The following is a 13717-nucleotide window of genomic DNA, read 5'->3' on the forward strand; positions in this document are numbered from 1 at the left end:
TTTTACATGGTAGTGTATTCACCATTGCATGCTTTGAAGATGTAAATATTGGAAACCTTTCCCAATGGCCAATTTGGTTATTCATTGTGAATTCAAACAACTACTTAAAAGCTGAAATTCTGAGATTATAATTTGCTCCAGTTTCCTGAGATTTTAACTAATGTGTAATTCTGTATGATACCAGAGGCAGAAAATTATGCAGCTTCTTGATAGAAAAGCAAGTAAACTATAAATCTATCTGTCTATCTATCTATCTATCTATCAATCAATAAATAAATAAATATGGATTATTGAAGAAATGAGAGCTTCAATACAGAGGCCCAGTTCTATTGTCATATTACATGAATTTAACTAGTTGACACAGAGAAAGAATCATATGGCCTTTTTTCTAGATATGTCAGACATACCTGGTTAAAATTTTGAAAACATGCATCTATACCCTTTTCTTAGCATGCCTTTTTGATTAGTTAAATTATAGGTAACTCTTCAGTTTAAGAAGTCTTCTAGAAACTGTTGTAAATAATTACTTGCAAATAGGTATATGGCTATAACTTATATAACCATATATGGCTATATAAGACATAAATACAATTTAATTGAATTCCTGATGGAAAACAGAAATTTTTACAGTAAATTTGATGAGCAGTAGCTCATGTCTCCTGGATTTTAGGCAGATGTTTTCTCAGGGCCACTCTTGTGTTACAAGAGTGCCACCGTGCACTCTTGCCACCGTGTAGGCGAGGATGTTTTGTGCTTTCTTCAACCTCTTAAACCCTAAATAAATTCATTTTGTGCAATGGCTTCCGATGACAGTGCCAAAACCAGAGTTATGGACTTAGTTATGGACTACCTAGCTGCCTCCATGGTCATAAGTAAATTTTAAGTGCCCAATTCAGATGGGCTCTGGGGTAAGGCTGGTTTAGGAGCTGCCTAGTATGTCCATGGAATAAATATTTTTGGGTTTCAGTGGCCTAGAAGGAATGGTTCCTCACCTACACCAGCTGCAAAACACAGCTGCTGTTGCTTGAGAGAGTGTGGCCAGTGTTAGACCAGGGGCATTTCTAAAAGTGTAACTGTGCAAACCAACTTCTAGAGCTTGGAAATGCTTTCTGATCCTTTTTAATCTACTAGGACTGTCTATGTCCTGTCAAGATCTTCCCTCAGATACTACTTACTTTCAGAAGAACCTGAACACAATGGTGAGCATAAAAGAATGGGGTGTGAGTGATAAGACAAGTTGTTTCAGAGAGGGAGAGCTACTTCCCCACTTCTGGTACAATTTTGAAGGGAGAATTAGGATGAGTTCAAAATCCTTGTAGAAATAATTTCTCTTAATTATTAAGCCAATCCTTGCTCCATGTTTGCAAAGCATGCCCTTGCAAACTGACAGACCAATTTCTGTGACACCTGCAGTAATTGTGACATGAAAGAAAAAAGAGACTGAGGCAAAAATGAGGAAACCATTACTGTCTGTGCAGTAGTCTCCTTGGTACAGGATTTCTAAATCAAGTTATATCTCAGTGCAAGGATATGGCTGAGGGAAGATAAGCTGTGCCTGAGGGAATGACTGCAATATGGGAATGGAATTGATTTGTCTTACGACAACAAAATTTCCTGATGAAAACCTCCACAGATTATATAGTAAAATAGAAACCCTTTTTTAATCCCCTTAGAAAAATAATTTGCCTTTTTTTGTTGTCCCTTAGGAGGTGCCATGTGGCCTGTCTGTGATTTATTTCTTTTGAGGTGAAAAGTTAACATTACAAAAAGATATTTGTAGCAGTCTTACGTGAAATTATGGGACAAACCATAACATCCTTTGGTGAAAGAAAAAGCTTGGACAGATTTTTAAGGATCAGAAGTGCTTGGGAATTAATGTATTCTTCAGGATAACTGCAAAGTTAATGTATGTAGTTACAGAACTAATTGAAAATTATCAATGACCATTTCAGTCAGAAAAGTGAGGATTTCCTAATGTCATCAAGCTAGATTATGTAATCAGTCCTTGGATAAACAGCTTTGGTATTTCTCACAATTACAGTCCTTAATAGTTTTTCCAAATTAATGTCATTTAATTTAAAACTTTTTAAACCGATTACTGCTAATCTGGAATCACTGATCAACCCATTGTCAACTAAGAAATTAAATGCCCTCTTTTATTAATTGATATACGATTTTTTCAGCTTTTTGTAGCTGTTGTTGTTGATGTTTTTTAATTTTTACATTAAAAACAGAATATGGCTATTTGGGAAACATTTAATGTGTAATTATATAAATTATATTATTATTAATGTTTAAGATTATATTAAGGATGCCTGTATAAAACCAGGATTTTCCATTTCATAGAGTGGTCTTTTATTAACGCAGGGATATTACTTGTGAATGTGTTATGCAAAAATTCCATGATGCAGGTGCAAAATTACTTATTATTAAAAAAATGCTACTGTAGTCTAGCAGAGAAGTGGTCACACCTTGGTTTTGAACAGCAAAGAGCAGTGTGTTGGAACAAGGGTGTGGAAAATTCCAACCCCTCACAATGCAACAGTTAGCACTATTCCTGCCAAACCCTAGGGTCATGCAACACTAAAAGGAAAATAATTAAATAATTTTTATTTTGTTTAGTGACATTGCTTGTAACATACGTGATATATAGGACTTGACATTAGAATCAATGTTCTTTTTAAGTGATTTATATATGGAATAAATCATTGAGCAGCATAAGTAACAACTGAAATCTGCACCCTTCACAGTGGTATTTGTTGACCAATTTTTTAAAAAAAATGTCCCCATGAAAACTAAAAAGACCAATTTTTGCACCTGATTTTACAAGAACCCATCATTATTAAAGAAAAGAAAGAAAAACACTTTGGCAAGCTATTTTTGGCAACAAAATCCTTGGACAAATTCAAGCTGAATTCAAATGCTTTGTCAGCCTTTTCTTTCTTTTTTTCTTCTCCTTTTGCTAAATCCTTTCTACCTGTTCGAGGATCTGCTGTTCAGGACCATCCATTCACAAATGCCTGAAATCTGCCTGGCCTGTAACATGGTCTCTATTAAGCTGCACTGTAAAAGCTGATGCTGTTTGTATTAAAAAATGGCCATTTGAGATGGCCATGACCTCCACTCTGGATTCAGGTGCAGTTGTGACTGTCGAAGGTGTTGGGTCACACTTTGGAGCATATATATCTATATATATATCTATATATCTATATCTATATCTATACTATATCTATATATATATATAGATATATCTAAAAGGCAGATATGCTTGTTTATTTTGTTTTAAATCTCTAGTTATTTCTCTTCTGTCGTTACAGCTTTTTTATTCCCACTTATTTCCTTCTGGTAGTACTTTAGTAGTATTTAATTTATTTTTCACTCAGCCTGTTACCCTATTAATAGGAAAAATTATTTGCATTTTGTTTCTTATTGCTGCTCCTCACTTCCATTTTATTATTCTTTCTTAAAAGAATGGTATTTTAATTAAAACTGTGACTCAGAACTGGAAAGTATCTCAGTCAAGAAATAATATTCATTAGTGTTCAGAATAACTCAGAGACTTTGGCGTAAACATATAATTGTATAGAAAGTATTTTAATTGAGATTTATCACACCAAGGATATGATAGAAAATATTCATAAGCAGTATCAAGATTAGCTTTTATTTTTGTTTAATAGTTATAATAGTTATGCAAATAAATTTATGAGCAAGATCCACTTTACAGAGCCCTACAGGAACTGAAGGTTTGATTTTACAGCCCCGTGGATACTGTGGCTTTAATAACACTACCTGTAGCCTTGAAAGTCCCTAGATGTATTTCATCCAGCATCTAGTTTATTGTTTTTCCCAATATAATCTATATAAAGCACAACTGCTAAAGAATTTGATATGGGTCTCTAAAACTTTCCTCATTAGTTATTTCTGCACAAGGGGTTTGATGCCAGCTGGAGGGAAAGGTCTTCAAAATAAATGGTGCCTTAATTCTATTTTAGTTTCTTCCCTGAAACTAAATTTAATTCTAATTGCATTAGAATATCTGCAGCGACCCCAACAGCAAGGAGCTCCTGTGCTCAAACTGGATAGCTGAATCCTAATCTGGAGGCTTTTTGGGGAAGCTTCTTCAATTCATTCAATTTTTAAGTATTTTTTGAATGCCTGAAATAGGAAACTTACTTCCTTATTAACCAATGAAACCCAACTGGCTTCCAGCTATGTAAGATACTTTTTTCTTTTTTTTTCTTTTTAACTGTAGATACTCAAAACCTATTCCTTAACTATTTTTATGTCACAAAATTTTAACTTGTGAAAAAGCAATAGCTCATAATTCTGAAAAGATTTGACTTACAAGATGAAACAAGTACAGAGAAACCATTAATTTTTAAATTATTACGTCAGTGAATAAGTACTAACTATGTCATCTGCAGTACAACAATTGGCAGCTTATTTTCTGTTACTAGTTATTTAGGCTAATAGGAGGTCTAGATAAAGCATTTTAATAGATGTGAAGCACAAGGATAGTTAATAACCTTGGCATTTAAATGGCAAGAGAGCAAGCTTGCAGGTGAGAAATTAGAGCATTTGAGTACAGCTTGTGTGGGTAGAAGAGAGACACAAGTATTGTTATGTCATACAAAAACTTTATATATAAATGCTACTGCTGATTTGGAAATCTTTCTTGGAGTTTTTTCTTTTGGTCCTGTATAGTAGACACTATACTGTATTACTGACTAATCTTCTGTCATCCCAATTCCTCCTTCTTTACTTCTTAATTTTCGATTTTGTTCTCAGTTCTTTTTGTGGTAAATACTGTGTTTTCTCATGTGTGCTGCATGCCTGCAAGCACTGTTTGTCTCCTTGTTCTTGTTTCATTCTTTTGGCTTGGAAAATAGAAGAATCTGATAAGGAGTCCCAGGGCATTTTGGAGTGTGTTAAGCTGTCTGCTTTTTGCTGGGAACAGCCCAGCCCCAGACTCTCTTTATGTAAAGCTAAAGGGAGGATGCTGCCAACATGTTTGCAATTTTTAAAAGCTTATGAGCAAGAAGTCATGTCCTTCCAGTCTACCAGAGAGACTGGGAAGGTGTAGCACATCAGAAGTGCACACAGCACATCAGAAAATAGGTCCTCCTAGGCCTCCCTTTTTTTTTTAATTTTTGCTCTGACTTTCAGAGACTGTGACTGTGAACATAGGATTGCTATGATAGAGAAAAGACAGACTTCTTTTCAATTGAGATTATTCCAGTATAAACACAATATTAAAAAAAAAAAACCAAAAAATCAGGATAAGCAGACATTACAATAAACAATATTTTTTTTTTCTGTCCTTGAAAAGTGAAAGGGAGCTAGTAAGGTAAATATGGTTGTGTGTAAAAATTGACAATTCCAAAAAGAAAGAAATAGGGTACAGGGATATGTACATGCATATTAAAACAAAATACCACGTTATTGTGCTTGATAAGTCTGAGTACTCAGTTTTTTCTAATCCATCTCCCATGGGCTGTAAAATAAAATTGACCTTTAGTCTTGTAATTAGGATAGCACCCACATTTAAGAATATAATCATGTGTAAAAAAATAGTCAATTTTATTTCATCTCACTGTGATAAGTATTATCTGTCAGAATCTCTGACACTTTATCTAACAGTTAATTTAGAAGGCATATCTCTTCTCAAACATAGAGGATACATTACCAGACTACTCTGTCAGAGCCAGCAATCTATGATCCCACTAAACAGGTACAAACGTAGTTTTCTCTCCAGCTGCTTGCAGGCTCAGTCACTTGTCTCTTTTCTTGCAGAACGATTCCTGGGGAAAGCAGTACTCATATGCACTCTTCAAAGCCATGAGCCATATGCTCTGCATTGGGTACGGAGCCCGCGCCCCCGTCAGCATGTCGGACCTGTGGATAACGATGCTGAGCATGATTGTGGGGGCTACCTGTTATGCCATGTTTGTTGGTCATGCCACTGCCCTCATTCAGTCCCTGGATTCATCGCGACGGCAGTATCAAGAAAAGGTAACGCGTTCTCTCATAGCTCCTTAAGTTCTGAAATGCATTAATGTTTTAACGCTGGAAAAGGTGGTATGGCTTTACGTGAAATAATCTAGTAGTGTGTGAATCCTGTAGCAGATGTCATTGAATATGAAGAAGTTCAGAACACTCCACGAGTTCAGTACATTTTCGCAGAAACCTACTTTGCTTAGAGCAGTCAGTCCTTGATGTTCAACTTCCTTTAAACTCTTCTTTGAAAGCTCTACCCCTTGCTTTGGTCTTGCTTTGTATCCCTTTGCTACATTCTGTAGGTGTTTGATCTAGGTAGCTTGTACAAGGGCCTTGACCTTGGTAGTTTGGGCATGTCTTTACAATTCCTGTCATTCCTTTGGAGTGCAGCTCAGGGATCACCCTTTAACATGTCAAAATAATGGCCTTTAAATGAGGACCAAACCATATCAATTAGTTTTGTTTGTAACTTCCTCAGAGAAGTGCTCAGAAGAGGTCTTAATTTGCTCAGTAGCAGTATTGTTTACATGTGAATCCATGACCCGTAAGATCTTCTCCAGGTCAAAAAGGATTGAGGCCAAAGGTAGAAAAGTAGAGAAAGGTTATGGGAGAGAGTTCTTTATGAAGCAGGAAGTAAAAGGCTGTTTTATTCCATGTAAGACTGGAATTAAAAAGACGTTAATAGGTACAGAGTTTGATCTTTCTGGATTAAGTACTAATTAAAACTGTCAGTTGTGTAATAAAAATTAGAGACAAGTGTGGATGAAGGCATGAAACTGGAAGATATGGCTGGGAACAATGACGTAATAAAGAAAGGATCAGAATGAACCTCAGGAAGTGACAAAAAGAATGAGCAGAATTACTGAGGTGCCTAAAAGGTGACAAAATTCATTATTATGGTAAATGGGGAACTGGAGGAGTCATGCCAGGGGAGAGGTCATAGCATAGTGAGATCAAAGTTCACATCAGCAAATAAGAAACACAGCCTGAGCAGTAGTATTTGGCATGTGTCCATAACAGGGTACAGAAAGGCAAACTGGGCAGAAATCACAGTATGATGTAACTCAAACCTGAGGGAGAAACCTGGCAGAGACTAAATAGCCAAGAGGGTGACCTTGACATCTGCCGAGGATGAAGGGGAATGACCTGAATTTTCCAGGCCAGAAAGAGTGGGGGGAATAAAAAGGTAGGGTGTATTGGGGGATTTTCTTTACAAGGAAGCAAAGAGGGAGGAAATGAGAATGTGTGAGTGAAGAAGGATTTATATTCAGTTTTGTTAAGCTCAAATTGCAACAAGATCATGGTTTCAATATATGAGAGACAGGAAGAGGTACGGGATGAGCTGTAAGTTCAGTGACAGAAAAATAAGCTTGTGGCTGACAAAACAGCTGTTCAAAACAAGTTTGCAAGCAAGAAATTTCATATTCTGTAATGTCATAAAATATGAGTGAGAATAAGAGGTTTAGAAAGAGAGTAGAGATGATCATTAAAACCAAGTGAGTTCTGTCACTGACCATGTTAAACCCCCTTTTTCATCTCAGTATAATGTCAAAGGGCTAATCCTGGTAAGTCACCTAACTCAACTGGCTCATTGGGTCTGTTCTGTGAACAGAAAGGAAAGTAATTTTATCCAAATGGGATATTTTTAGGAAGCTGTGGGACAGAAATGTCATAACCATGGACATGGAGTATGACTGCAGTTTCATTAGAGGTTAGGGTCAACATACATACACACATATACACAGATTTAAGAAATCAGTCAGAAAATGTCACTATTCACCTGAAATCTCATCCTAATCATTATCCTCGGACCTTTCTGGCTGCAGCAGCATAACACAATATTTTGAGCATCAGAAATATAGCACATGTGTAAAGATATCCTTGTATTTTAGACTGTGCTGAGTAAAGCCAGTCTCATTTGCACTTGCTTTGTAAATTAAAACCCAGCAGCAGTCAAGCAGTATTGCATTTCTCATCTTTTCACAAAACAGCAAACAAAACTTTTTCTCTATTCATTTGTTCTCTGCTTTTATGCACACACAAACAAAACTTTTTGTTTATTTGTATTTTCTCTGAATTTATGCAAACACTTTATTAAACATTAGCATAGACATATCTGGCATTTTTCTGCTCCTGCAATTCTCAACACATTCATTTTCCCTTTTGCTTTTTAATTCTTACTTGTTTGCTGACTTCAGAGGTAAAGAATAGCATGGCATTGGCAATCAGAAATTTAAGAAATGAGCCAAAAAGTGAATATTTATAAGCTTTAGAAAAAATGTTTCTTATTTTCTGGAAGCTATTCTTATGGTTATTAAGGGCTAGAGACAAAGGATGTCTTGAATAAAAATTTTTTTCCTACTGATTTCTGGGACCCTGGACTGTGATTTATATATATTATTAGCTATAACAACTATACAGACTTGTCTGTACCTTCTTAACTGTTTCTTTATCACAGTTTAATCATACCTTAAAATAAATCCTTGATTATAGCATAAGAACTATAAGTCATTACTACAAATTCTTAAAAGAATATTCTATATTTTTCTTTATTCTGCAAACTAGATAAATGGCAATTTCAAAGACCATTTTGTGACTATATTTTCTAAATTATTGCCATATAAAAGTTGTTTATATTTCACGTATCTGATATTTGAGAAATACCAGCTACAGATTTCAGAGTTTTAATATAATCTATTATCCATTTTTGAGTGCATTGTTGGTTTTTTCTTCTGAAATTAAAAAATCAGGAGAGTGAGACTTTTTTGATTTTTTGTGGCTTAAGGGGCTAAGATCAACTTCTTTTTTTAGACATATGTATCTAAGGTTGTGTATTTATTGGCACCATTTTTTTCCTTGTAAGAATTATGAAAAATAATTAAATTAACATGGATTGCTAGGCAACACAGAATGATAGTGGAGGTAAGAAAGAGGTTGTTATTTGATTATTCTCTGAATAACATCATAAATGTATCTGTGGAATGCAACTAATTAAAGGAAAGTTCTGGTCCTTCTCACACTAAAAGCAGCCAGAAATAAAATATTTTCTTAAATCTCCCTCATTTGGATCCTTCCAAATCTCAAGGTATGCAAAACTAGAACGAACATAGTTCAAAATAGAAGAACGACACACAGGAAGACAGGAACACTATTTCATTAAGCCAAATGTCAAACACCATCTAAGAATTTGACCTGTGCCAAGCATTGCATGCTGAGAGAAATCAAAATATGGTAAGGAGGCAAATACTGCTCCACGGGTTTACTCTTATGGGCCAAAACCAAATGTATCAGAGAAAATTAAGAGTGATTATAAGCCATCAAATGTAGGAGATGGACAGTAAACTTGTACCCTGAAAAGTGGTACAAAAAAGGAATGCATTGATACATTCTGGTCACACTGATGAAGTTCAGGCTTTTTTCTGCTGAAGTGAGCTGTTCTCACAGAAAAAATGCCTCTCAGATTTAATACATGCATCCTGTATGGATCCTGGTATCCATTAGTGAAGGGCTTATACCTGAAAATGGAGAGAGATGTCAAAGTCAGGAATACTCAATCCATGTCCTCTTTATAATATAAGTAATAGTTTCACAGACCATTCTGCCTTAGAAAAGGACTGAATAAATCAACAAATCAATGCCATTTTAGCACTCTCCTTCCTGACTTTGGTGTAAGTCAAAGAAGAATGCAGTAAAACTAAAGGCAGTATTCTAAGTGACAACATCTTTGACATTTTCTAATGTCTAGGAAGTCAGCACATCTCAACAAAGGCAACATTTATTTGAAAGAACCAGAAATGTATATGCTGAACTTGTTAACAATCTAATGTGAAACAAAGGCAAAATGAACAGTTACTTCACAAGGAGGTGAAGAGCATTAGTTAAATATATCTTCCTTTAGATGTTGGCACTTCCTGGTAGGAAGATGTTCGCCTAATGCAGTGAAATGTCAAAGAATTTTCATGATTGAAGATAGGTTAATATTTTCTCCGTTACATTCTGTCATAGTAAAAAAATATCCAGGAACAACAAGCTAATACAGGCAAGACTTGTAGTAGCATACAGATTGCCTCACAGAATAAACACTGTTAAATTAGTTTTATGAAATACCAGGTATTAGCTGAGGAGGTTATTTAATTTTATTTTAGTGATCCATTCTCCTTATGCTATAATTTCATATATTTTGTTTATTCTCTAATAGAACTCAAACCACACAGGTGTTGAAAAAAGAAAAAATAATCAGACCAGTTTTGTCAATTGCAAGTAATATAAGAGACATAAAAATATTTAATTCAATTATATACATGTAGGAAATGGAAAAAAATTACAACTGTCTCCAATGTCCCGAAGGATATCTTCTAATCTAAAATTATTTTATTTCTTAATTTATGACCTTTTAGCATGTCTTCAGTTAAATCAGTCTCATTCAAAAGAAGAAAGGAATTTAAATGTACTGTTTTACAGAGAAAAAGCAGTAACTGTATATAAAGTTAATTTAAAAGCAACCAGTAAGATGTAAGTAGTAAGCAACTACTACACAATTATGTGATACTGTGCATTTTTACATAGATAGCATTGGGATTTGAAGCTCATATTGTCCATTTTTCATTTTTTAAGCATCAGAAGAAACATTTTAAAAAGACTTAACAGAATTAGGGCAGCAGAGCAGCTTTAGATTTTGCAGTGTGAGGCCTTGCCCCAGCTTTTCAGTCTGTCCCTCCCAGCTCCAGTTTGGATGTCTAAATTTCCCATGCAGTCCATGGGGAGCTACCCGGTACTCATTGCAAGAGGTAGCAGTGCCTTGGGGTGCTTTGGGGGAGCAGTGGACGGACCACATTCCACTTCCCTGCCCCTCCAGGAGCCTCTGGTGGGTACTCCATCATCTCCTCACAGCTCAGATCCTCCCTTCCAAAACTGGTGGCCACCAATTTGAGCTTCCTTCTCTCTGCAGTTGTTTTAGGGTGCAGTGGAGGGGCTCTGCCGTGGAGTAAATCAAGACTCATTCAGCCAGTGATGCCTCTGCATTTTCTTAAAGAGGAGTGGGAGACAGCACTTCCATGTTTATTTAACAGAGTTTCAAGAAATTGGTGGTTAAACTGAAAGTGGAACGAGGCAGATACCAAGTTCTTGGTGTCTTCATTAGAACTACTTTAGTTCTTAGAAAATATTTCTGGAAAATTTTACATATTTGTAACTATGTCATCTGTAAGTATCAGGGGTTTGTGTATATCCACATGAGAGGGAAAGGGCTGTTCTGCAGCCACTGGTCATTTCCATCACTGGTCATGATGGAAATTCATAGGAAAGGAAGGGCTATGGCAAATTCAAGACCACATCACTTTTTAACTCGGCTTACACCAGCTTGTGAGATAGATATATATATATATGTGTGTGTGTGTGTGTGTGTGTAAATTATATATATATATAATTTATTAAACTGAATATAGATATCCATGCTGGACTTGAGTCAGGTGAGGTAGACTGAAACCTGTTAAGAAGTTTCCATCACCTACATATTATATGCCATTCATAAAAATCTTTGGTAATTTAGTTTGATTTTTTTTTTTTTTTTTTTCCTGGTCTTAAATTGACCAGATGTTCAAACAGCAAATTGCAGAGTCTGATTTTTATGCATACAGCTAAACTCGTAATAGTGGAGTTACAGAATGTCATTCCTGGATCTGGTCTGATCTGAGCAGAAAAGTACTCATTAAGTACTGATTTCTAAGTTTGGTAGTTTTTCATGGTTTATACATGGTTTTTAAAAATGGAAGTCATGCTTTTCTGGTGCTGATAATAGTTTTTAAAAAGCCTGAAAATACTATAACACAAAAATTTCCAGTGATTCTTTACTTAAAACGTAGCCTTTTTTCATTTATAAAGCATCATTTTAGCAATAAGTCATATCATGTCACTGCTGAAAAAGATGAGCTCCTTGGAGGATAAATCTTGTATTTTCTATGCAGCATTGTTACAGTATACTTGCCACCCCAAAGGAATTATTTATTTGGAAAATTGGAGGTGGTTTAATTTATCCTGGAGTTACACCTACTGGGGGGGGGGGGTGGGATATAACAACAAACCAACCCCCCAAAAACAAAACAAAAAAAGACAAACAAACAAATAAACAAAACAGAATTTAAAAAAAAAACAAGGAAAATAAAGCAAAACCTTTTTACAGCCTCTAGTTTTGCAGGTTTTTAGAAAATTGTCATCAGCTTACACAGATATATATCCCATTCAGCTTTGCCACAGTGCAGTATTTAAATAGTAAAGATTTTTGGAAGTGTTTTATGAATGATCAAGTACAAGAGTTGCTAACAGTTTTATACAATGTCAGGACCTCAGGACCAAGTATTGATTTTATCCAAAGCCATATCGTCATCACAGTATTGTGAATTGTGAATGAGAAAATTAATTATTTCCTAAATATTTAGGCATGACTGAGAGTCATTCCATAGGACAGTATTTGTGGATTGTTTCTGGTAGTTATAATTCCCGATTTGTGAGTTTATTTGGAAGTCCAGGGTACCTTATAGTTAGAAAAGGGTTTGTAAGTGTTGCCCTTAGGATTATTTCTAAATCATCTTACCCTGTTGTGGCATACATCAGGGCACAGACTGTTAAATGGGTAGATACAGAATTCCTGGCTTCTGTGAGTCTTATTGGTCCTTGCAGAAAGCAGTGAGATTTGTTAGAACAAAGCAAGCTGTTTAAAGACACTTGGTATCCCTCAATAGCAAAACATTCTAAAAGGGAAAAGACACCTGCATCTCAGAAAAATCTTTTCAGATATTTCATGTCACAGGATGTATTCTGTTATTTGATAAAACATACACATAAAATTAATTTTTATTAAAAATTATATAAATTATTTTTTTATTTATATGCATCTTTTAACTTGATGCATAATTAAGGCCATGATGAAATCAACCCACTGGTATCTCATCGGGCTGGAGCTGATCTGTCTCCATCACTTGGGCCTGCTCCAGCAGTGGGTCACACCCCAGAGCAGGATGACCTGAGGTGCCACTGGAGCACTTCCTCTACGGCTTTTTGGCTGTCAGTCTGTGCTCTGAGGAGACAAGGACGAGAGGGAGGTCTTTTGCATGGGATAACAGAGGATTTATTGCTCTGAGGAATCTTGGGGGCAAAAGACAGAAAATGCGAGTGTGCAACAGCTGAAATAGGGAGGCGGTTCAAAGGGAGGGTACAAAGCATCAGCTAATCAGAGATATCCTGGGGACGGTAAAAGGCAGGGTTCACAAAATCATCATCCAGTGAGGGAGGTAGGGGGGGAAGTTGGGTCACATGGACTAATCAAATGTTGAAATTTAAGGGATTTCTGAAGTGGAATTCCAAGCGTGAGGTGGGCCTAAGACAGATTGACAGGAGACTCAGGGTAGATTGACAGCATGGGATGGGAGGGTCTCATTTGGACCAAACCATCAACTTGGGCAATAACAGAACACACCATTAACAAGAAACACACTGCAACACGTTGACATATAAATGAATACATAAATTCTCAGCCATGAGAACCAGTGTGGGCTGTGCAGGCAGAAGCTTATTCACTGAGCATGAAAATATTTATTGTGTCATGATAAGGCCTTCACTGCCATCACTGCTTTCTCTTTCTCATCTTTACCAGTTTTTTGTTTATAATGATTACCTGGATTTTTTCTGCACATACTTGTGATATTGACATCGATCTTCACAATTT

At 35.9% G+C, this 13717-nt stretch overlaps 1 protein-coding gene across 1 annotated transcript in view; it reads left to right on the forward strand.

Annotated features, from left to right (window-relative positions):
* The window catches only part of HCN1 (hyperpolarization activated cyclic nucleotide gated potassium channel 1), a 192124-nt gene that overhangs the window by 119499 nt on the left and 58908 nt on the right, over window positions 1-13717 (forward strand). The window contains exon 4 of the mRNA XM_005532409.2: window positions 5794-6012. Within this exon, the coding sequence (XP_005532466.2) occupies window positions 5794-6012 (219 nt within the window). The remainder of the gene's footprint in view (window positions 1-5793; window positions 6013-13717) is intronic.

The sequence above is a fragment of the Pseudopodoces humilis genome, chromosome 4 (genome assembly GCF_049639895.1).
Source record: "Pseudopodoces humilis isolate 2021_Gansu_Grassland_sample_001 chromosome 4, ASM4963989v1, whole genome shotgun sequence".
NCBI lineage: Eukaryota > Metazoa > Chordata > Aves > Passeriformes > Paridae > Pseudopodoces > Pseudopodoces humilis.